Below are 26,413 nucleotides of genomic sequence, written 5' to 3' on the forward strand. Positions count from 1 at the left end.
GCAGACATAAAGCATAAAATAGATAGCAGCAAAATAGACAAAGTCAAGGTAAGACATAGAACATTAAATCACATCGTTTTTCATATTAGGATCTAAGATCTAGGGTTAACTCGCCAAACGTTGAGCGCCAGGACCAAAAGTGACCAAAATTGTAATTTTTGTTTTAGTCATGCTCCACCTGCCTTGTTCTATAAGGTTTTCGTGTTTTGATAAATAAATCTCAACATTTGAAAGAAATAGAATAAAATAATGCAATAGTGCATTGCAATAAAATAGTTATCATCGTATTTTTTCGGGAGGCCGGTAAGGAGTGCATTACAGTAGTCGAGTCGGCTTGAGATAAAGGCATGGATCTGGTTTTCAGCGTCCTTTTGATTTATAAATGGCCGTACTTTAGCTATGTTTCTAAGGTGGAAGAATTATGTTTTTGTCAACTTGTTGATTGTGATTTAAAGCTTAGGTCTGAGTCTACCATAACACCAAGACTTAACTCACTCAAATACAGTTAGCAGCTGGATAGACTACAGATGGAAATTAGCTTCTGCTAAATCTGGTGCGAACATATTTTCATGTAACAATGATTAATTGTAAAATTTATTATTATTATTTTATTATTTAATTATTTTTTTAAGTAGATTCGGGGCTTTTCAGAAAACATTCGGGGCTTGAGCCCAAGTAGCCACCCCCTAGCCCCGCCCCTGATGAGTATAGCTAGTAGCCACCAGTGGTGTCGGACCCTTATCCCTGATGTAAACAAGACCAAAGTCTTTTTCTAGTCTTCATCCTCTTAGCAGTTGTTAGTATTGAGCTGTACTGTATTGTACCCATTCTGCAATGTCTACGATGACATCACTGGTGGCCATATTCAAAATTAACTCAATAACTGTTTTTTGGATGCGTGTGATTATGTACAAAATAAATCAGCAATGTTTTTTGGTGAAGTGCCCCTTTAACTTATCACGTTCAAGCTTCACGTTTTGTTTTATTTGTCACATATAAGGTACATGTACATTGCAGTGAAATGCTTGGTTCTGTATGAGCCTCCTGAGATTGTGCTTCATACAGTAAAAAATTTAAAATTTAAAATAATATAGACCTATAGAAAATATACAATATACAAAACTAAAGTACGTACAAAATGCAAAAATGAGTGCAAATATTTTAGTAATAAATAAGATGGTGTAGTGTTTAAAAATAGTCTACAGTTAATGTTCTTATCTAAAGAACGTTACATTACCGATTCCTGTGCCGACTGCTGAGATTTCCTCCACAGCGATTCAACGCCAACGGAGTCCAGAGCTTCATCTGCGAACATGTTACTGGAAGACTGGAGAAGACCTTAGAGACATTACAGACTGTCACCATGCTGCTACTGAAGACTGAAGACCTTACAGACTGTCACCATGCTGCTAGTGAAGACTGAAGACCTTACAGACTGTCACCATGCTGCTAGTGAAGACTGAAGACCTTACAGACTGTCACCATGCTGCTAGTGAAGACCTTACAGACTGTCACCATGCTGCTAGTGAAGACTGAAGACCTTACAGACTGTCACCATGCTGCTAGTGAAGACCTTACAGACTGTCACCATGCTGCTAGTGAAGACTGAAGACCTTACAGACTGTCACCATGCTGCTAGTGAAGACCTTACAGACTGTCACCATGCTGCTAGTGAAGACCTTACAGACTGTCACCATGCTGCTAGTGAAGACTGAAGACCTTACAGACTGTCACCATGCTGCTAGTGAAGACCTTACAGACTGTCACCATGCTGCTAGTGAAGACTGAAGACCTTACAGACTGTCACCATGCTGCTAGTGAAGACTGAAGACCTTACAGACTGTCACCATGCTGCTAGTGAAGACCTTACAGACTGTCACCATGCTGCTAGTGAAGACTGAAGACCTTACAGACTGTCACCATGCTGCTAGTGAAGACCTTACAGACTGTCACCATGCTGCTAGTGAAGACCTTACAGACTGTCACCATGCTGCTAGTGAAGACCTTACAGACTGTCACCATGCTGCTAGTGAAGACTGAAGACCTTACAGACTGTCACCATGCTGCTAGTGAAGACATTACAGACTGTCACCATGCTGCTAGTGAAGACCTTACAGACTGTCACCATGCTGCTAGTGAAGACTGAAGACCTTACAGACTGTCACCATGCTGCTAGTGAAGACCTTACAGACTGTCACCATGCTGCTAGTGAAGACTGAAGACCTTACAGACTGTCACCATGCTGCTAGTGAAGACATTACAGACTGTCACCATGCTGCTAGTGAAGACCTTACAGACTGTCACCATGCTGCTAGTGAAGACTGAAGACCTTACAGACTGTCACCATGCTGCTAGTGAAGACTGAAGACCTTACAGACTGTCACCATGCTGCTAGTGAAGACTGAAGACCTTACAGACTGTCACCATGCTGCTAGTGAAGACCTTACAGACTGTCACCATGCTGCTAGTGAAGACTGAAGACCTTACAGACTGTCACCATGCTGCTAGTGAAGACCTTACAGACTGTCACCATGCTGCTAGTGAAGACTGAAGACCTTACAGACTGTCACCATGCTGCTAGTGAAGACTGAAGACCTTACAGACTGTCACCATGCTGCTAGTGAAGACCTTACAGACTGTCACCATGCTGCTAGTGAAGACTGAAGACCTTACAGACTGTCACCGTGCTGCTAGTGAAGACTGAAGACCTTACAGACTGTCACCATGCTGCTAGTGAAGACCTTACAGACTGTCACCATGCTGCTAGTGAAGACTGAAGACCTTACAGACTGTCACCGTGCTGCTAGTGAAGACCTTACAGACTGTCACCATGCTGCTAGTGAAGACCTTACAGACTGTCACCATGCTGCTAGTGAAGACTGAAGACCTTACAGACTGTCACCATGCTGCTAGTGAAGACCTTACAGACTGTCACCGTGCTGCTAGTGAAGACCTTACAGACTGTCACCATGCTGCTAGTGAAGACCTTACAGACTGTCACCGTGCTGCTAGTGAAGACTGAAGACCTTACAGACTGTCACCATGCTGCTAGTGAAGACTGAAGACCTTACAGACTGTCACCATGCTGCTAGTGAAGACCTTACAGACTGTTACCGTGCTGCTAGTGAAGACCTTACAGACTGTCACCATGCTGCTAGTGAAGACCTTACAGACTGTCACCATGCTGCTAGTGAAGACTGAAGACATTACAGACTGTCACCATGCTGCTAGTGAAGACTGAAGACCTTACAGACTGTCACCATGCTGCTAGTGAAGACTGAAGACCTTACAGACTGTCACCATGTGTCGTATTCGATTTATATAGAATAATCTTCAGGACGAGGAGATTGCATTTAGATATTTATTCAAAGGTAAGTATCGTTCAGCATGAGTGTAACTCCATCCACGGCTGGCAGCCAACTGACTGTCAGGACCCCTAGTCAGGTATACATAATAGGAAGGTGCGCCTGGCGCGCCTGTCGTAAATGATATATTCAAAGCATGAATATTACATCCTCCTTCTTTTAAAGAAAGCTTAATAAGCTATGAACAAAATTGAAATTAAGAAGGGTTGTGCAATACTCTGTAAGAGTTTCTTTGTAAACAATAACAAATGCGTTACCTGTGTCAGGACCAGGCAATGTAAACAGGTAGGATTAATATGTTAAACATAAAAGATTCATGTATCAAGGTATTACAGTTCGTATTGTGTGCCCTCTTATTCTGGAGAGTCTGCTTTAATATTTGAATACTTCAGCTGTGAATAAGGTATGTATTCCTGGCTTGTTTGGTCGTGTCTCAACACTCTTACCATATGCAGTTCTTATTTGTAGAAGTAGCTTGCTAACAAAATGGGAATATATCGACAATTAAGCACTGTAAGTAGGTCATAGATTCAACACATATAGTAAGTCATCATTTCAGCATACATTAATATTTTGTTACATTTCACCACCCCCTTTTTTTTTTTTTTTTTCAATGAGGTAAATGGTGTTATAATAGGGCAGCGATCCGCCTGCACCCTGTACATTTATAGGTCTAAAATGTCCCGAGGCTTCACTGCTTGGCCAGATCTGGTGTAGTATGAAGCTGAGTTCTCTTCTGCGTCCTCCGACAGTTCAGGGTCGTTGGTCTCCGGCGGTTGATCGACGCTCTCTGGACTTGGCATACCGTCGCTGTCCTGGAAGTGTTCCTCTTTTGTGTCACTCAGGTGCCTGCGGTTGCGGCGGTATTCGCGTCCATCTTGGGTGCGAACGTGGTATGACCGCGCAGTGTCGGCTGGTTGTATGACTACTGCTGGCCTCCAGCGTCCATGTTCTTGTAGCCTGACAGATTCACCACAATGTAGTGGGGGCAGCGGTCTAGCTGACCTGTCATAGTATTTCTTCTGGTGCTGTTGTCTCTGCACTCGCTTGTCATGTCCATCTTTGGGGCTTACTACCCCTGGCCGCAGCTGTTGGTTGGTGCTCGGGAGGGTTGAGCGTAGCCTGCGGCTCATCAACAGCTGTGCCGGCGATTTGAAGTTGTCGACTGGGGTGTTACGATATTCCAGGAGGCTTAGGTACGGGTCTCTTCCGTCTGCCTTAGCCTTGTCCATGAGTGATTTTGCCGTCTTCACAGTTCTCTCCGCTAGTCCGTTGCTTTGCGGATAGTGTGGGCTTGACGTGACGTGTGTAAACTCCCACGACTTGGCGAATGCCTCGAACTCTTTAGACTTGTATTGTGGTCCGTTGTCTGAGACTATGGTCTCTGGGACGCCATGCCTGGCACAGGCTGCCTTTAGCTTGTGGACAACAGCTGCCGATGTGGTGCTGTGAAGTCTGTCTAGTTCGAAGAATCTGCTGTAGTAGTCGACGGTCACAACATAGTCCTGGTTGTTCCAGTTAAAGAGATCAGTCCCTACAACCTGCCAGGGGCGGTCTGGGATACGATGAGGCATCATGGGCTCCTTGGTGTTTGATGGGCGGCGCTCTTGGCATATTGAGCACTTCTCCACGACTTGCTCTATATGTCTACCCATTCCAGGCCAGAACATGATGTCTCGTGCTCTCAGTTTGCATTTTTCCATTCCCATGTGGCCTGCATGGATCTTGATCAGCATCTCTCCTCTGAGGCTGGTAGGGATGACTATTTTCTCCCCTTTGAAAATTATTCCATTCGTTTTGGATAGTTCATCTCGGTGATTCCAGTATTCGGTGATGTTCTGGGGGCATTGTTTTCTTTCCTCAGGCCATCCCTCCAGGATAGCCTGGCTGAGCAGCTTTAGCTGTGTGTCATTGTCTGTTGTTTCTCTGATCTCCTGTAGCCTGTCGTCGTGTACAGGTAAGCTGTTGTATACCATGTGTACCTGAAGGTCCATCCCTTCACTGAGACCGTCGTCGTGAGAGGTGAGTGATTTCCTGGACAGCGTGTCGGCCACTGGGATATCTTTCCCAGGGCGGTGCACGATCGTGAAGTTGTACTTGTGTAGTTGCAGTATCATCCTCTGTAACCGCGGTGGGGCTGCGGCGATCGGCTTCTTCATGATCGACTCCAGGGGCTTGTGGTCAGATTGCACCATAACATGGCGACCGTAGGCATATTGGTGGAAGCGTTTGAATCCATAAAGGACTGCGTACATCTCCTTTTCGATTTGTGCGTAGTTGACCTCGCTGTCCGTGAGTGATCTGGATGCGTAGCTAATGGGCCTTCCTTCCTGCATCAGCACAGCACCCAGACCATACTTTGATGCGTCCACTTGTAAGCTGAGCTCCTTATCTGGGTCAAAGTAGATGAGGACTGGCCCAGGTTCACTGGTAAGTATGTCTTTCATCTTTTGGAATGCAGCGTCGTGCTGCGCGTCCCACAGGAACTCATTCGATTGTTTAAGCAGCTGTCTCATGGGTGCGTTGATCTCGGAGAGGCTCGGGGCGAACTTCGCCAGATAGTTGACCATACCTAGCACGGTCTCCAGTTCTGCACGGCTCTTTGGCGCCTCCATCTCCTTGATGGCAGCTATCTTGCCTGGGTCAGGCTTCATGCCGTCAGCTGAAAGGATGTGCCCGAAGTAGCTCACTTCGGTGGCTCCGATGGTGCACTTGTCTGCGTTGAGCCGCACGCCTCTCTCCCGTGATCTCACCAACATTGCATGTAGGTTCTTATCGTGTTCCTCTCTGGTCGCGCCATATACAAGGATGTCGTCTACTATAGCTGCTACTCCGTTCAGTCCCTCGTATGTCTCGTCGATTTTTCGTTGGAACTCGTCCTGGGCAGAAGCGAGCCCAAATGGTAATCGTAGGAATCTGTATCGTCCAAACGGTGTGTTGAACGTCGTCAGCTTCGATGATTCTGTGGAGAGCTTGATGGACCAGTATCCCGACCTTGCATCCAGTACGCTGAAATAGCGTGCGCCTGTTAGTCTGGGTGTGATGTCCTCTAGTGTCGGCAGAGGGTAGTGCGGGCGCTTGATAGCCTTGTTTAGCTCCTTAGGATCCAAACACAGTCTGAGCTTGCCTGTGCGTGGTTTCTCAACAATGACCAGTGCACTGACCCACTCCGTTGGTTCGATGACTCTAGCGATGATCTGTGTGTCTTCCATACTCTGTAGCTCCTTCTTTAGTCGGCCACGCAGGGCGATCGGTGTCCTTCTCAGTGGGCAGACTACTGGCGTGGCGTCTGGGTCTATATGGATGTGACACTCTCCTGGGAATAGTCCTATCCCTTTAAACACGTCGTGGTATTCTTCCATGATGGTCTGTTTATCTGTGTGTGCATTTACTGACAACACTAGTTTAATGAGGTCCATATTCAGGCATGCCTGTAAACCTAGAACTGGGGGTGCCTGAGTGTCTACTATGTAAAAGTCTAACAACATGCCACGCTCTTTGTATTTACACTTTAACGTGCATGTGCCCTTTACCACTAGCTTCTCTCCACCATATCCTGTCAGTCTGCGTGAAGTAGGCTGTATTTTGCGTTTATCTTGTAAACTGTGATACTCTCTCAAAGGAATTACATTTACCTGTGCACCTGTGTCTAGCTTAAATTTAAGCTCTGTGCCCTGTTTTCCTACTTGTATGTCTGCGAACGCTTGTTCTGTTGCATCAAACCGTCTGTCTGTCACGGTGTCTACATACAGTTCGTCTGACTCTTCTCCTGACTCAGAGCGCATGCTAATCTCGTGTACTGACTTTTTCTGGAATCTACCGGCCCTGCAGACTTTGGCAAAGTGGTTCCATTTTCCACACTTCGTGCACTGTTTCCCCCTAGCTACACAGTTATCCCCTTCCTTGTGAGCTCTACCCCCACAGTATCCACAGTTCTTACGTGTGTCTGTGTCGCTCGCTCTGTTCGCTCTCTCTGTCCACTCTGCTCTGGGGCGATATCTCTGTGCGCTATACTTCTGTTCATGTCTGTGCACCTCGTGCACGAGCTGCTCCTGCGCGCTGCTCGTGGCGCCAGTAAAGCTCTTTATCTGTGATTGTGCTAGCTCGTGGGCTCTAGCTATATCTACCGCTTTGTCCAACGACAAGTCTGATCCAGCGTTTAATAGTTTCTCTCTTACTTTTGCTGAGTGTATGCCAAACACTATGCGGTCTCTAACCATCTCATCATTGTTCACATATGCACAGTCCTTCACAAGTAGTTTCAATGCAGTGACAAATTGTTCGAATGACTCGCTAGGTTGCTGGGTTTTCTCATGGAATTTGTACCTAGCGAAAATTGTGTTCCTCCTTGGAAATACGTATGCTTCGAAATTGTCATAGTAGCTCTTCAATACCTTTGCTTCATCTGCACTGAGAGTCCATGTGTTGTGAATGTCTCTCCCTCTTTCTCCGCTCCACAGTAGCAGGTAGCTACATTTCTCGTCCTCTCCTTTCTTCTTGAGTGGGCCCGAAAACATTAGCTCTGCATGCTGCCTGAACTTCTTCCATTCTCCCGGTAAGTCCAGAGAATCCCAATTCATCCGTGGCGACGGGACTCCGTTGATATCCATGTTCACCCCGCTTCTGACACCATGTCGTATTCGATTTATATAGAATAATCTTCAGGACGAGGAGATTGCATTTAGATATTTATTCAAAGGTAAGTATCGTTCAGCATGAGTGTAACTCCATCCACGGCTGGCAGCCAACTGACTGTCAGGACCCCTAGTCAGGTATACATAATAGGAAGGTGCGCCTGGAGCGCCTGTCGTAAATGATATATTCAAAGCATGAATATTACACCATGCTGCTAGTGAAGACCTTACAGACTGTCACCATGCTGCTAGTGAAGACCTTACAGACTGTCACCATGCTGCTAGTGAAAACCTTACAGACTGTCACCATGCTGCTAGTGAAGACCTTACAGACTGTCACCATGCTGCTAGTGAAGACCTTACAGACTGTCACCATGCTGCTAGTGAAAACCTTACAGACTGTCACCATGCTGCTAGTGAAGACCTTACAGACTGTCACCATGCTGCTAGTTAGCTAACTTACAGTTATGTGTTTGATTGATAACTTTATTAACAGATTGCAAAATGGGTACAATACAGTACGGCTCAATACACACAATTGTTAAGGGGATGCAGACCAGAGAAAGACTTTCGTCTTGTTTACATTAGGGTCCCCCGTTTTCAATTCATCATAATTTAATGTAATGTAATTGACCGTTTCTTACCGTTAGCTTATTAGTATTGTTAGCTCTCTGTTAAACGTCATGGTATCATTGTTTAGGCAGTGAAGAAGCTAACTAACTGTCTTGTTTAGGCAGTAAATAAAGAAGCTAACAGGCTAACTTGCTAGCGAGCATCACGAGCTGTTTACATCCTCTACCTTGGAGACCGGTGTCACGTGACAGGGAGTATTGACCAATCAGAAATAATCACCATGTCACGTGACACCGGTATCTGCAGAGCCCTTTGGTGAAGAACAAAGATAGAATAATAATATAATATAAATAAATAAAATATAATTATACAATTTCTGTGGAACGAAGTGCTTCTAGCTTTTGGTAAATATATACTTTAAATCAGGAGACCCAGTATGGCTTAATATACCATAGTATATTTATACCTGAATCAATGTATATACACCAGTTTAGCATATTACTTATCACTTGTTGTACATTGTAAATGCACTTTATGGTTATATTTGGTGAGATGCCAACTTATTTTCATTGTACTGTACTTGTGCTGTGCAATGACAATACATTTGAATAATCTGTGTTTTGGTAGCTGGTATTTTCACTATAGGCCATCTTCTGGTAATTATTCTAATGGCGATATGTACTTTTTTCATCAAGTACATTCACCCTGTACCGTCTATCTGTATGTCATTTATGTCATGTTATGATGAATTGAAAATGGGGGACCCTGAAGTAAACAAGACGAAAGTCTTTCTCTGGTCTGTATCCCCTTAACAAGTGTATTGAGCCGTACTGTATTGTACCCATTCTGCAATCTGTTAATAAAAATATCAATCAATCACCCCCTGCTGTGTGTAGTTCATAAAGAACACAGCTGAACCCGCAGCAGCCTTTTAATTCACCAAAATCCTCGACACTTGAGGCAGGAAAAAGCCACGCTCAATTGTATAAAAAACACATTTTGGATTGAGGTGTTGACTGAACTATGCGAATTATAAGTAATAACACAATACATTTTACAAACTACTCCAAACAGTGGACACTGCATGCATTTATTGTAACAAAGCAACACACTTACTTGTGAGCTTCTAGTGAGACAGGAGATGCAGAAGAATCCCAACTTACCTTTCCCATAACTACAGGTTAACACTTTACTATCACTACAGGTTAACCCTTTACCATCACTACAGGTTACCCCTTTATTATCACTACAGGTTACCCCTTTACTATCACTACAGGTTAACCCTTTACTATCACACTACAGACTGTTAACTGTCTAGAGCAGTGCTTCCAAATCCTCTCCTCGAAGCACCCCAGCCGTTCCATGTATTTGATCAATTCCAGCACACCCGATTCAACTTAACTAGCCTTTTATTAGTTGAATCAGGTGTGCTGGTGGTGGAATTTAACAAATACATGGACCGGCTGGGGTGCTTCGAGGAGGTTTGGGAACCACTCTAGTGTGATAGTAAAGGGTTAACAGTCTGTAGTGTGATAGTTGTCGTGTGGCAGTGAAAGGGTTAACATTCTGTATTGTCGCAGTGAAAGGGTTAAATAACGCTAATAAGCCAAGCTCAAAGTTACACAAAAAAGGACACAAATTTGTGTTTTGTTTTTATTAAAAATGTAAATTTCAAACGTCATGGGTGTCTGTAAAACATTATAATGAAAATCCATTCAGCATTAAACCCAAATGTTGATGCGTCTGATGCCCACTGACCCCGAAAACCCGTCCTGCGAGAACAACTGTCACACCGAGATATAGACCCCAAAACATTTACAACGGCTGGAAGGAACGAGCTGGTCTGTTCCATTATTACAGTGAGTCACAAACAGAAAGAAACAGTGTCACCTCTAGTAGCCAACCCCCCACCCCGCTCCCACATTACTGGATATCTTTCTATATATATAAAAGTGGCTAGGGATGCTATGATTAAATTATCACTGCACCATGGCTTATTTTTTTTTTATTTTTTTTATTTCATCTCACAACTTCAACAGAAACCTTATTTATATATTTTACATAGAAATTGCTATTGTACTTCATTTTAAGTCTACATAGGATGACGTGCAGAACGCTTGGATCTTTTTTTTTGTTTTTTCTCTTCCTCTTTTGCAGGTCTTTGGAAATGTAGTAAAATGTAGGATAGGTGAGACTTCCCAGATAGCCACCAGTACCCCTCCCTCCCTCCCTCCCTGAAGACCCGTTGGTGAATTCGAGCTGGTTCTTCGTGTTGGACAGGACAAGGCTTTCAGTGGGAACAGGAGACGGCACAAAATAAAAAATAAAAATACAAAAAAACCAACAAAAACAAAACAAAGCATCTTTGCTCCCAAGAGTTGGAGGATGATTACAGGGAAAGGTGTTGAGACGCTGAGGTTTAATCGTCCTCACCGTCGTCCTGAAAAGACAGAAAAAAGAAGTTTTACTGGACTGGACATGTTTATATTTCACACCCAACTTAAACTAGTGAGAAAGATCCAAAAGTCTGTTTACCATGTTTCCACAATCTGGCATCATACTGATCAATTCCAACCAAAATATCACCAATTGAAAGTTGTCTGGGTGCTCGATGTCTTCATTTGTGCCACAATTATGACCACAATAATTATATGATGTGTAGCAACACAAATGACCTCCAGCAGAGAACTAGGTAGGTGTTTATGGGTCCTTTTGGGTTCTGGCTACATTACCTCTCCATCTTCCCCATCGCCATCTTCATCTTCTTCATCCTCCCCTTCTTCCTCATCGCCCTCTTCATCAATGTCCTCCAAGCCTTCCTCTTCATCATCGTCGTCGTCATCACCATCTCCCTCCTCGTCTTCCATGTCAGGGACCTTGAAAGGGAGCGGAGACCATGTTAACCACCAGATCTATCACATTGCATTCCCCGAGATTTTGGACGTGTCCAAATCTATATAACTATTGGACATCTATATTTGATCTATATATATTTCTGTACTATTTGGAATCAAAATGGACCCTTCCCGCACAATATTTGGAGTAGCACTAGAGGATATGCTTATCCCCATAAAATACTGGAAAGTCATTGCTTTTACTGCCCTAATTGCTAGGTGTCTAATACTTATGATGTGGAAGCAGGAGGCGTCTCCCACAGAGACCAGAGATGTGATGGGGTTCCTACACTTGGAGAGGATGAGATACACCTTAGGAGGCTCTACGGATAGATTCTATAAGACATATTGGCAACTTATATATATATATATATATATTTTTTTTTTAACTTATATGGAAAATGTAAAGATGTGTACACTTCCATAGTTGACTCTGTAGGACTGTGTTGAGAGTTCATGACAAGTTGTTACTGACATAAGATAATTTTGTTTAGTTGTTTGTATTTTACTTATCTGATGTGTATGTCTGTTAGTTTAGGGTTTGTCAAATAGTCTTAAGTTTGTAATGTTTGTCTGAGTTGAACCGGGGGGGGGGGGGGGGGGGGATTGGGGGTGGTAAAAATAACCAAAGTGGATTATACATGTCTTCGTGCTTTATACTGACCATATCCTATATCCATGTTGGTTGAAAATTAAAATTATAAAAAAAACATCATTGTCTAATGTCTAATTAGTTTTGCCATAAAATACGACAAAGGAACACAGCCCATTGGTCACGGTTGTTATTTAAATCATAATCACCTGCTATTTGATTACAATCACTGGTCTGCAATCGAATACAGGGTTCCCAGACTGCTACATGAAATTCAAGTACTTTTCCAATCACCTTTTCATTTAAAAGGATACAATTCACTTTTAAATGCCGTTTTTATATATATATATAAAAAAAATCCAATCCAATATTTATGGCTTAAACCAATTTCCGACAATTTACGGTAGTTACACTTTAAATTAAAAAAAATCAATTTCTTGATTCAGAAATTTTTTATCATGGATGAACAAAACATTGGACAAATGGTTGATTTGAATTTCAAGGACTTTTTAAGCACCTTGTTAAAAATAGACTGTTGAAGGAATTCCAGGCCTTGACTTTTTTTGTGTAAAAAAATCAAGCACTTTAAAGCACTTCAAGGACCTTGTGCAAACCCTGCGAATATAACAAATACTTGAAAAACAATTCCCCATATCAGATAAGAATATTACTAGGAAAACACTTACTTTTAGTAAGTTAGTAGTGGAATCCTTTATAAAAAAAAACCACGTTTCATCATTGTTACAAAAGAAAATAAAGTGACAAACTTATATTTAAGGCTCAATTCAGACAATACGGAAGATTCCCCTTTTTTCTAAACTAACTGTAGCTGCAAGCCCAATTACTGCATTTATTTTATAATTATATTATGATTTTAATTTAGTTTATATTCCATTTTATTGTTGTACAGCCCTGGTCTATTTTTATTAAATATAATAATTAAATAATTCTATTATATTGTGCTTCTATTTTAATTTAGTTTATATTCCAGTCTATTCCACCTTTTTATTTTAGATTCAAGAGGTTTATTCGTCGCAAACACACAAGACAGTGAAAATGATCTACCTACATTTTATTATCTGGGAATCACCAGTTCATCAAGATACGATATCGATTCTTTGGACAACGATACGATATTTGCTAGGGATGGGAATCAAAAACCGGTTCCCGTTGGGAGCCAGTTCCTAATTGTCCGATTTCTGGAATCGCATGCCTCCGTGACTATCGATTCCTCTTATCGCTGCCATGTTTTTCAGACAGTTGCGCATTTTAAAACAATAACTTAAGCACGCCATGGCAGACTATTTGATTCCTTAAGGGCTCGAAATTGCCTGGGTTTTGGTGCATATGCTCCCTAGGGCTGTCTTAAATACTTCGAAGCTTTGTTCGATGGCACAAGCTTCGAACATAAAAAAATATATATATCTTGCGCCTCCATTCCAATGAAACGAAAGTAAGCGGCGCCTCGACTCCACCTCTCTACAACAAGCACGTGGAGATTATCTGTTGAAAACAACAAGGACATGTCGACGAAGAAGCGAAGCAATGCCGTTTGTTATTTAAGACTATGTCGGACAGATGTGTTCATTGTGCTGCTTTTTTAAAGTGTCCCGACCAGGGGGGCGAAATTAAAGCCCGCCGCCCGCCAGGGGCGGTCAGTTTTTACCTTTGGCGCTTGCCACTGAGAGCCCTGCCCGCCGTGTGGCGTGTAGACGTGTAGTTCATAACGATACTCTTATTTTGAAAATCTGTGCGGGTCTCATTTCCGGCCCAAGCGCAGCTAGAGTCATAATATCGATGGCTCCGGCAGTTAGCAGCATTCGGTTCGTATGATATTCTTATTTTGAAAAAAAACGTGGCAACGAGTCATATCCGCCCAGCCGGGCCAGCCCTGCAGCGGGATACTATTGGCTTCTGCTCGTATCAACACAGAGCGGCCCGCAGCTCTAGTGCCACTGCTAACGTTAAGCTCTCAGAATGATAGCAGCTCGCCCGCAGCTCTAGTGCTAACGTTAAGCTCTCAGAATGATAGCAGCTCGCCCGCAGCATCTAGTGCTAACGTTAAGCTCTCAGAATGATAGCAGCTCGCCCGCAGCATCTAGTGCTAACGTTAAGCGCTCAGAATGATAGCAGCTCGCCCGCAGCTCTAGTGCTAACGTTAAGCTCTCAGAATGATAGCAGCTCGCCCGCAGCTCTAGTGCTAACGTTAAGCTCTCAGAATGGTAGCAGCTCGCCCGCAGCTCTAGTGCTAACGTTAAGCTCTCAGAATGGTAGCAGTCTGCTCTAGTCTAGATCGGACCTACATGAGCTACCGTTACTGTTTAAACAATGACCCAGTCAACTATTCACTTTTAGTTTAATACATGACGAGGCATTGTCTAACGGTATCTAGCTGGCTAGCTACTGTCGATATCAACATGCTCCAGCAATAGTCGACTCGAGTGCATAATACCTCCGTTCCCTCGTTAGCTAGCTGTTAGCTAGCTCACGTTAGATCTATATATCCCAGTAAACTAAATTGTCTTAACGTTATCTAGCGGGCTAGCAGTAGCTACAGATAGCTCCTGATATCAATGTCTTATAACATTGATTCAACGCGTATTCTAGCTGAGGGCTTGATGAATGTGATTAGACCAAAGAACCGCAATATTATACCAATAGGGTCCAGCTGCAGCGCCGGAGAATCCTTGCATGCTGAATGTAGAGTATTAGTATAGGGTCTAGCTGCATCGCCGGAGAATCCTTGCTGGAGCTGGAGGCTACTCAAGTATACACAGACAGTGGAGCTGTTTGCAGATAGCGAGCATTTTGACTTATTGCGTGGTGGCGATGTCTCACAGATAATACAACTACAAGTATGATTATATAATATATATTTTATTTAAAAAAAAGTTTTATATAATATATATATATATTTTTTTTTAATCAAAAACATTTGGCAGGTAAGAAATATGCTTGGCGGTAGGGGTGGACGGTATAAACGGTATACGGTATTAATTTGCTCTATGGTATGGATTTTGACTATACCGTTTAACCGGTAGAGCAGCTCTAAAATAGCAATGACGTCATGTAACCACAGCGCGACTATTTCAATCGCATTTGCCCCTAAAAATAGATAGAATTAGTCATAGATAATAGATATGTGCAAACTGGAAAAAGTTATTTAGGAGGCTTCGCGCAGTGGGCGTGTCAACACGCAATTGTCATTTCATAATAAACACATATCACCGCGGCGCACAGCAAGTTTCAATTTCAGTTCCTGGCATTTTTAACCAGTGGAGAAAGGTAAGATATTTCCCTATCGTTTTTCTTATATGAATTATTCTACGTTAATAAAACATACCTGGTGATCAACTACAGTTTGCTGTAAACATTACGATATGTGTGTAGTGTTATGATAACGACGGCAGCAGCGGGAGCCGGGAGGACGGCGTGCAGCAGTGGATTTGCGAATAGCATGCAGCTGCAGAGCCGCAGAGCCAGTGGCTCTTTCAGGTCTGGTCACAGGCCCGTCAAACAGCGCCCCCCCCACCCAACGGCTGAATTGCCAATGGCTGAAATGAATGACCTGAAAGAGCCCCTGGCTCTGCGGCTCTGCAGCTACATATGCTTCTAGCAAAATCCAGCCCCGCTGTTTGCAATGGGAGCAGGAGTCTCAACTCGGGACTTATTTTATATGGAATATAATGACTTTATACGCAAAAGTAGCCTAGTTTTAAGTTAAAATATTATAAATCTACATGCCTTGAGGATGTCATTCTTTATATAGCCTGCCTATCAGGCAAAAAAAATTATTCGAACAGAAACACTGATACCGTGATATATACCGTTACCGTCTATGCTTCAAATTATACCGTGATATAAATTTTAGACCATACCGTCCACCCCTACTTGGCGGGTAGATTCTTCCCATCTACCCGCCACTGGCCGGTGAGTCAAAAAGTTAATTTCGCTCCCTGGTCCCGACCCATATAAAGATACATGTCTTAATAAAACGTGCTTAATTAAGTTGAATTCTGCCTTTGTCTCTATCAACTACATATAAATATTTATATAATAATATACCGTACTTTTCGGACTATAAGCCGCGGCTTTCCCCCCCATTTTTCGACCCTGCGGCTTATATAACAGTGCGGCTTATATGTGGACAAAACCCGAAAATCGAAATATTGCTTTTTTTTACTGCATTGAAATGTTATTTATCTGTTCCCTTATTTGCTAAACTTAATACAATTTGTAAATGAGTTAATGTTATTTGTCCGACAGTATTGTGTCCCAATGGGAGTCATTCTCTGTAGAGGTGGGAACTTAAAGCTCAATATAAGAACGGCCATGCACCACCACTCACAGAATCGAGAAAGAGCAATCAATCCGTCAATCCTTTCCGTGTCCGGGCCGGGTGAGGTTTCCCGTGTTGAGTCAAATTAAGCCACAGGCTCCACTCCTTACATATGGTAATTAAACATTAAAACACATGCGGCTTATAGTCCAGTGCGGCTTATATATGTACACATCATTCAATTTAGCTGCTGCGGCTTATAGTGCGAAAAGTACGGTAATATATAATATAATTGTTACATAATTATGTAATGTCATGTCGTTGGCTGTGAGAGCAGCCCCACTGCACCCAGGCAGGGCAGCCGAGTGAAACCTTGTTGGCTCCGTCACAGTCACGAATGGGGCTACTTAATTAATTAATCCAATCCACTTTATTTATAGAGCACATTTAAAAACAACAAAGTTTACCAAAGTGCTGTACAAGTCCCACAACATTAATTAAAAAAAAAAAAAAATCTTTTTCTCGAAGTTTCGAATTAAAATCGAAGCTCGGCCCCGAAGCTTCGATTGCAAAAAAAAGCTTCGACGGTCAGCCCTAATGCTCCCGCTGTTTGTGCAGTGAAAACTACTTCAATGCTTTGCAACCTAGTCATTCATTTAATTCGGGGTAAACTAGCGTTAGCCGCGGAGCTAACGCTAACTTTAAGGGCTTGAAATTGCCTGGGTTTTGGTGCATATGCTCCCACTGTTTGACTGTTTCTATGTGCAGTGAAAACTACTTCAATGCTTTGCAACCTAGTCATTCATTTAATTTGGGGTAAACTAGCGTTAGCCACGGAGCTAACGCTAGCTAACCTTGCCAGGCACGTGCACACAGCCCACACAGTTCAGTTTATTAATTGAACAATGGGTATTTACATTTAGTAATTTAGCTGACACTTTTATCCAAAGCGACTTACAAGTTCTGTACGACAAGTCATCAGGAAGGGCACAACTCTATCAGCTGAGTAACAATGTTCATCAGTGTTGAGTGCTACAGTGTAGGTTAGTATATTAGGACAAGTGCATGAGTAATGTTTTTTTTTAATATATATATATATATATATATATATACATATTAAAAAAAACATATATTAGTGCTGTCAGGCGATTAATTTTTTTTTATCTAATTAATCACATTTTAATCGCATAACCATTTTATGCCTGATATTCCATAATCATATTTCAAATTGCATGTGTCCGGATGGCAGAATTCAGTACTGTATCTACAAAACCTTCCGTTTAATCATCTTCCATCTATTAATTTGCTTAGATTTTTCAGGTCTGGTCAATTTGAGCATGGTGTTATTCAGTCAAAGATAAAAAAAAAATTGATATTCTCATTTGGTTCATTAAAATTGACTAAAAATAAAATTTTCATTCAATCAATCACCGCGCAGATTGATTGATTGATTGAAAATGTTATTAACAGATTGTAGAATGGGTACAATACAGTAGCCTACGGCTCAATACACACAATTGTTAAGGGGATGCAGACCAGAGAAAGACTTTCGTCTTGTTCACATCAGGGTAGAGCTGCCGCGGTATTGATATTTTCCTTACCGCACAAATTTGCGAAATATTTCCTACCGCCGCGGTTATTACCGCACAGTGCGCACACAAAAAAAAACTCTGTTTGTCTCTGTGTGGGGATGCAGGCGGGGCCGCTTGTGTACACTGAAAGCTCCGTGGGCATGTCCGAGGGCTTGCAGCAAGCCAGAGTTTAACACAGTTTCAATCAATCAATAACAACATTAACCAGACTCTCGTTATGTCTATTGTGCTAAAGCTAACGTTACCTCATTGTGTCTATTCTACCAAGCAACCCGGGTTTAACGTTACCTCTCGTGTATATCTGCTGACGTTAGTATTAGGCTAATAACAACAAACTTAACACATCAGCGATCTTGTTGTGACACTAAACTTTCCGCTCTGTGGTAAATTGGGTTGATGTCGGTTTTGTTTCATCAATAAATGAGGCCGAATACACAGTGAATCCATCCTTTTCTGTTTATTACACTTGGTGCTGTCGCAAACAAATCCTGAATGAAATACATCCTTAGCGAGGCAGTAAAGATGGCGGCTTTCTGTTTTTGTTCAGAGACTGCAATGTGTGACGCGTCTCTCTTCTGACCAATCAGTGGTCTGCAATGTTTCACATGACTTTTCTGGTACCACTTCTACTCAATAGGGTCGCTTGGAACCGAGTAGGGTATATCTGCAGAGCCGCAAGTCCAACGTCTGGGCGCTACTTTATTATTATTAAAAAAATCAGCGGTGATGCGGTATTCAGCCCAACTCTGCGGTGGGCGTGATGCAACAGCGATACCGCGGTAATGCGGTTATCGCGGCAGCTCTACATCAGGGTCCCCCATTTTCAATTCATAATGAATTGTAAGTAAGGGTGCACCTTGCAATCCATTCTTTGTGGATCTAGCCCACAGTATTTCTGACACTGGGAATACATTTCCTGTGATTCATAGATGTCCCTAGAATCAGATACCAAGAACATGCAAATGGACCATATTAAAAAAAAAAGTCTGTAAATGTGTATTCTACATTCTTATGGAATGAATAAAAAAAATTATAAAAAAATATAAAACTTTTGTTAAATTGATTTTGAGTTAATTTTCATAACGCGATAATTTGCGGTGTAATTAATTAATCTAATTAACGCAATAAACTGACAGCCCTAATATATATATAAATAATGGTATCGGATCGGTACCGGCCAATACCCAAAGCCAGGTATTGGTATTAGGGATGGGTACCTTTCACATTTGAACCGATACCGGTACCTGTGAATCGATACCGGTACCCAACGGTACCTTTTTTCGGTACTTTAAAAAAAAAAAAAAAAAAAAAAATTATAAATTTTTTTTTTCCTTTTTTCTTTTCATGTCAACGTTCACACGCACAATATATGCTTACCTAGGATTTGACTTGATTCAACAACAAAGCAGTCGGAGCAATGACAAGCCGAAAACTGTCGAAATTTAATTTACCTACCTCAGTCGTAAAAAAAAATCAAAACTTCAAATAACTACAATTTCGACAGTTTTCGGCTTGTCATTGCTCCGACTGCTTTGTTGTTGAATCAAGTCAAATCCATTTTTTCTTTTTTTTTTTTTTCGGTTTCTCACTTGATTCGATACTCGGTAGTACCGACGTGTTTCGGTTTGGTACCTCAAAAGTACCGAATTCGGTACCCATCCCTAATTGGTATCGGGACTGAAAAAGTATACAAAACATATACTATCGATAATCTAGCGTTTATTTGAAAACTATTCATAAATCAGCCGAAAAATGATAACGTGTTTCGTGTATTCCACTAAAGGGCTATTATCGCGTCTTTCTCTGGAATTACTAGAAATCTCCAAAACTATACTCTTATTCAAAACGGTATAAAAAGGAAATGTACAGATGAAAAAAACTATCCGTTTTGTACATGTTGACTGCAAGCAAGTCATTGATAAGCGACGGGTGTATTAGACCCATAGCCATAATTCAAGATATATTTTAAGCACTCGCAAATATCCCCGTCCTCCCATTGATTAAAGCGCTGGCGTACTAGGCCTAATTTCCCGGAAGGGACTCGGCGGTCAATGAGTTAACTTTTTGGTGATTACTACTGGGAAGTGTCCAGATTATCAGGGGTTCATCCCACATCCAACAAATTCCCATAATAAAAAAAGCCCTAAAACCACATGAAAGGCAACCCTAAATTATAAAATAAAAAAGGAAGCCCTAAATTATAAAATAAAAAGGAAGCCCTATGAATAATTAAAACTCTTGACTCGACTTAAATTATAAAATAAAAAAGGAAGCCCTAAATTATCAAATAAAAAGGGAAGCCATACCAAGTAATACTGCAGGGGGTTGGGCCAGATGTCATCCTTGATGACCTCTCCCAGCTCGTCGGCTCCGGCGTCCGAGTGGTCAGTGAACCAGGTGAAGAAGCTCTCCGGCTCCTCGTGTTGCCGCTTCTTACCGGCTGCTTTCGGCGTCGGACCGGCCCTCTTCGTCAGGTCCTGAGGAGCAACACAAACACAACATGAGTGCCTAAATCTCTACCCCCTTTTTGCATTTTGTACTTTAGTTTTGTACGTTGTATATTCTGTAGAGCTGTGAATCTTAACTGGCCTCACGATTAGATTACGATTCAGCTGTCCAACGATTCGATTAGATTCTACGATGCATCTCAATAATATATTACATCCTCAATTTTATAATCTATATTACTGCACATGGCTACTTTTTCATCAATTAATACAAGCAGTCAGATAAATTAACTTAGAAAGTTCTTAAATCAGAATGTCAAAATAAATGTCTTTACTAGTGTTGCATGATAGATACTAGAAAGTAGGGTTGACCTTCGATATTTTTTTTGGAATTCGAAGCTTCGGGGCCAAGATTCGATTTTAATTCGAAGCTTCGAGATTAAAAATATATATATACATTATAATTAACATTTTTTTTGTATTTTTTTTTATGTTGTGGGGCTTGTACAGCACTTTGTTCAACTTGGTCAGTGCTGTAGTTTAAACCTTTTTAAATCTTAGACAAACAAAACACTTTGCTTTCATGAAATATTGTAAGCCGTCATTTGAGGCTTTATAAAAGCAGCACAATGAACACAAATCTGTCAGTGCAGAGTCCGACCTCATCTTAAATAACAAACAGCACTCATCTTAAATAACAAACAGCATTGCTTGTTGTAGTTAACAAAGAGAGGCAGAGTTGATTTTGCAAAAAAAATAAAATATATTTTTTTAATAATCACATTTTATTTTCATATTCGAATCCCATGGCCATCGAACGAAGCTTCGAAGTATTTAAGACAGCCCTACTAGAAAGGTATCTCGATACCCAGCTGTTACAAACGGTTCAATACTCTTTATTAGCATCACTATCAATACTTTTAGAATAGCCTGATGCTGTATTTTCTATGAGTTGAGTGGATGCATATCCAGAGCACTAGCTAACCTCTTAACTGGCACCGACCCGGCCCCGGGACGGTTTGAGGAAGATTTTCCCACCTGCGCGAAACGCCAGTTTGGCGACCTCTAGAATGTGCATATTTTTTATACAATATATATATATCAAATTAAAGCCCCATTTGTTGCCTGTCGATTGCCAAAATCTATGCAGCAGTTCTCGAGTTACTTGCCGATATGTGAGGCGTGCGTCAAAGTACACGGCAGACTTCTTTTTTTCCTGAATACCACCCGCGACTCCCCAGGTCTAGCTCAGTCAATCATTTGGAGATCTCGAGAATTATGTTCCGTCACTGCATCGATGCAGAATCGTCCATGTCCACACCCCTAATATTTTGTAGTGTTTGTTTGGTCTTTAATAATAAACGTTACTTGTAGAGCACCGTCCATACAAGAATTGCAGCTCAAAGTGTTTCACAGCATCAAAATAGACAAGGCAAGACATAGCACACCAAATCACAGTTCTTCACATTAGGATCCAACATACCAATAGGCTTCTTTGTTTACGGTTTGATTATCACACATATAGACAATTTAAAAATAGACCATAATTGCAGTGCAATAAAACGGTTAGTAAAATAAATAATACAATAGTTTTGTATGAAGCTCATACAGAACCAAGCATTTCACTGTAACGTACATGTACCTTAGCCATAAAAAAATGTTGGTTCCTGTTGGTTGTCAGTTAAGGCCATGGGTAGGGTAGGGAATTTATTTTATTTTATATTAAGTTTTTTCCCACGGCGACTATGGATAGGGAATTTCTTTATTTAATTAACAACATGGATGCATGTACTCTGCCAGCATGTTTAATATCCATAATACTAAAGGTTTGACAAAGATTTTTATGAAACGTTATTGTATAAAAAAAATTAAACAATTACATTTTTAAACTCATAAAATAAATTGGGGCGCACCTAAATCGGCAGGGTCGGTCGGCAACCGGAACCAAACCATTTTTCTTTTAGGCCTTGTATGTGAACAAACAAGACTTTGTTAAAGATTGAGACGTCAGCATTGCCTTGGCTCTGGCTGATCGCTATACTAACTCGTTTGGCTGAGTTAGGGGGAGGGGAGCCGTGGGTGGGTCCTGGGCGTTGTGGACAGTGACCCCTACAGTTCGGACTGGGCGCCTGCACAGCGAAGGTAGGATCTGGTGAGAGGTAGTGCGACCTTCCACACGTTACACTCTCCCAGTGAGAATCTGCGCGGCCAGGCTGGCTGCACATGCGTCGGAGGAAAGCATGCGACAGTCTCCGGCCTCTCGGACCAACAGTAGGGGAAAGTGCGCAACAACCAGGAAGGGGGTTGGGAATTGGCATAACGACTAACAGTGGGATGGGAGAAAATCGGACAAAGAAGGAGGGGGAAAAAGATAACCAAAAAAAAAAAAAATTGAGACGTATAAATCTAAGAAGATCACAAGCCTGTGTGTAAAATAAAAAAGACAACCCACCTTCCCAGATTTCCATTTGATCTCGGTGGACTTGGAGGAAGGATCTCCGCTCTCGTTCAGGTGGAACTCTTTGGAGAGGACTTTGTTCTCAAAGTATGGATTCTCATCAAAGTACTAAAAATGAAGATCGGAGTCAATATCAAGTAGGACAAATACGTTGATGTAAACCTAATTTACAACAAAAACACAAAACACGCTTTGACCACTTACAAAATCTATTCTGTATCCAGACTTTATGTCCTCGAACTCGGTGACCTCCACCCTGGACAGGTAATGCAGTGCCTCCTCGTCCTCCTCCCCCAGCAGAGCTGAAACTAAAGACAAAACATAAAGCAACGCTTCCGTCTGCAGACTACAAAACATAAAGCAACGCTTCTGTCTGCACAGACCACAAAACATCTAGGCAACGCTTCCGTCTGCACAGACCACAAAACAGCTAAGCAACGCTTCCGTCTGCACAGACTACAAAACATCTAAGCAACGCTTCCGTCTGCACAGACCACAAAACATCTAAGCAACGCTTCCGTCTGCACAGACCACAAAACATCTAAGCAACGCTTCCGTCTGCACAGACTGCAAAACATCTAAGCAACGCTTCCGTCTGCACAGACCACAAAACATCTAAGCAACGCTTTCGTCTGCACAGACCACAAAACATCTAAGCAACGCTTCCGTCTGCAGACTACAAAACATAAAGCAACGCTTCCGTCTGCACAGACTACAAAACATAAAGCAACGCTTCTGTCTGCACAGACCACAAAACATCTAGGCAACGCTTCCGTCTGCACAGACCACAAAACATAAAGCAACACTTCCGTCTGCACAGACTACAAAACATCTAAGCAACGCTTCCGTCTGCACAGACTACAAAACATAAAGCAACGCTTCCGTCTGCACAGACCACTAAAGATAAAGCTATGCAACGCTTCCGTCTGCACAGACCACAAAACAACGCTTCAGTCTGCAGACCACTAAAGATAAAGATATGCAACGCTTCAGTCTGCTCAGACCACTAAAGATAAAGCTATGCTTCCGTCTGCAGACCACACAACATAAAGCTATGCTTCCGTCTGCACAGACCACTAAAGATATGCTTCAGTCTGCTCAGACCACTAAAGATAAAGCTATGCTTCCGCCTGCACAGACCACTAAACATAAAGCTATACTTCCGTCTGCACAGACTACAGAGGCTGAAGACATTTACCTTGTGGATGGTTGACGAACGTTGTGACCCAGAAGTTGGGGATCTTGGCGATGAGTTCTGAGCGCTTCTGAAAGAACGGCTGGCGTAGTTTGTTGTACTTCTGCTCCACTTTTAAAATTTCCTCGCTGGCCTGTTCATTCAATCTGAGAGGAGAGAAGAAGCAAATAAAGTGTCAGAAATGACTTGTAATAATAATATTTGATCATATTTCATCTCACTAATTCATTCATAACTTTTGAACAATAGATGCCATTTCTAATCAGTCAGCTGTTCTATATTGCCAACAAGATTGTCTACATTCCATACTCTACATTTCACCCCCTAAAATAAAGAAAGTGCTTGAAAATTCATTTTTATCTTCCAAGTTCAATTTCAACAAGTTCAAGTGCAACTACATATGAATAATAATGATCATACACATATTGTATATCATTGGAAAGCCCTAGTTGTTAGCTTCAAAATGGTACCAAATATGAAATACCCAGTAACTAATAATCTATCACAAACCGATGAAAGTTATGTTCAGGGATTTTCTAAATGGACCAGAGGACCCGAGAGGGTTGGAATAAACATAATAAGCGTGGGTGATTAGTATGATTTCAATCGTGTACCTGTCAATTTCATTCTGTACTTCATCAATGTGTTCAATAGCTTCCTGTTGTTCTTTTTCTGAAAAAAAATAAAAATAATCATGTTAAGATTCTGTTATTGCAAATATATATATATATATATAATCAAACATATGTCTGTCAACATTGACAACCATGTGCCATCGTCCCAGGTCGAGAAGCCCCGGCCAGGGGCTGGCTCTAAAGGCCGCGTGGTTTGAATGGGGGGCCACACGCTGCTGGGGGCCAACAGCAGAGACCTCCTCACCACGTTTAAATAATCAAGCCCAGTACAAATAAATAAAACAAACTACGGCATTTACGCATAATAATGTCATTAATGAATTTAAGGATACATATCCAATGTTTCGGACAAAATCAGTCATTTAGCACGGTAACTATAACTAATCAGATTAACCCTTTCACTGCCACACGACAGAAGGTTAACCCTTTACTATCACACAACCGAACGCGATGCTCCATCATTAGCTCCGCGGATGATGAGTATCGCCGTCGGTTGTGTGATAGTAAAGGGTTAACCTTCTGTATTGTCACAGTGAAAGGGTTAACACCTGTTCAACAGCTAGCTGGCTAACCCCGTCCTGCTGGCTAACGACTTGTGTGCAAACAATGAGTGAAAGGCTCAAGAAGACACAAAGGCCAATTAAGCGAAAATTATACAAACTAATTTGGAATTTTGTGAAATAATAAAAGTAAAACGTTACAACAAAAAAACAGCACGCAAACCAGTCTGGTTTGGAAATAAACGTAAATGTAGCGACATGCGTGATGATAATACAATGAACCTGTGCCAACATGGCCTCCTGGTGCCAACATGGCCTCCTCCTCGACACCAGCGAGCAGCTAACCGTTAGCCAGCATGCTAACGTGCACCGCGCGGCTTCATCACAGCACTAACAATGTCGTTTCTCTCATCATAAACCAGGTTTATAATGTTTGAGCCGCTGAATTCAACACGACGGTACACCAATCAAACCAGCTAGAACACACGAGAAGCTGCGCGGTAACGATAATAAGAGAACAAAACACAAGTGGGAAAATGGCGTTTTTTTTAAAACAAGGAGGCCGCCATTCCGTTACCAGAGGTCTCGTCCGCTCCGCCGTCGTGGTTCGAGTTCTCCTTTCTGCTGACTTTCCCCGCCACTGAAGCCGACATGATGATGATCACAGTCTCGCCGTTTGTTTGGTCGTTGAATTAATGAGAATTGTCCGCCGTCGTGTGGTTCTGGAAGGTGATAAACGGTTCAGGTGTCGGAAGGTAAAGAAGCCCCGCGGTTGGAGACCAGAGCAGCTCCGCGACAACATGCAGCACGAGACACACAGAACACAGCGCCTTCTCGCGCCCCTTCTCGCTGCGCACGCGCCCCACGTCGAGGCACAGCTCCCGCCCACGCGCCACGACGTCTCGTTGGTTGTTACGAGACGCCACTCACTCACGCATTGGAATCTAATTGGTGAGTTTACAAAAAAATGGGGCGTATGCAGCACGAGACACAAGAACAGGGCTTTCTCGCGCCCCTTCTCGAGGCAGAGCTCCGCCCACGCGCCCACGACGTCTCGTTGGTTGTTACGAGATGCCACTCACTCGCATTGGAATCTAATTGGTGAGTTTACAAAAAAAGAATTCCCTAACCCTTTCACTGCCACACGACAGAAGGTTAACCCTTTCACTACCACACTACAGAAGGTTAACCCTTTACTGCCACACGACAGAAGGTTAACCCTTTCACTGCCACACGACAGAAGGTTGAA

General features: G+C 42.2%; 2 protein-coding genes across 2 annotated transcripts in view; both read right to left on the reverse strand.

The window, feature by feature from the left end:
- Positions 1–8,781, reverse strand: part of dync2i2 (dynein 2 intermediate chain 2) — a gene marked incomplete at its 3' end in the record, with an annotated part of 37,747 nt that extends 28,966 nt beyond the window's left edge. The window contains exons 1-2 of the mRNA XM_084325067.1: positions 8,644–8,781; positions 1,238–1,338 (exon numbers count right to left, since the gene is read on the reverse strand). Of these exons, the coding sequence (XP_084181193.1) occupies positions 1,238–1,315 (78 nt within the window). The 5' untranslated portion in view covers positions 1,316–1,338; positions 8,644–8,781. The remainder of the gene's footprint in view (positions 1–1,237; positions 1,339–8,643) is intronic.
- A 1,430-nt stretch (positions 8,782–10,211) lies between these two features.
- setb (SET nuclear proto-oncogene b) lies at positions 10,212–26,000 on the reverse strand. Its single transcript, XM_084324546.1, has 8 exons — positions 25,742–26,000; positions 24,644–24,701; positions 24,033–24,175; positions 23,039–23,142; positions 22,829–22,942; positions 20,236–20,406; positions 11,305–11,448; positions 10,212–11,012 (listed from the first exon to the last, which is right to left on the reverse strand). Exons 1-8 carry the CDS (start codon positions 25,815–25,817, stop codon positions 10,992–10,994), a joined length of 831 nt encoding a protein of 276 aa, XP_084180672.1. The 5' UTR covers positions 25,818–26,000; the 3' UTR covers positions 10,212–10,991.
- Positions 26,001–26,413: the final 413 nt, after the last annotated feature.

This window comes from Notolepis coatsorum, assembly GCF_963971535.1.
Source record: "Notolepis coatsorum genome assembly, chromosome: 11".
NCBI lineage: Eukaryota > Metazoa > Chordata > Actinopteri > Aulopiformes > Paralepididae > Notolepis > Notolepis coatsorum.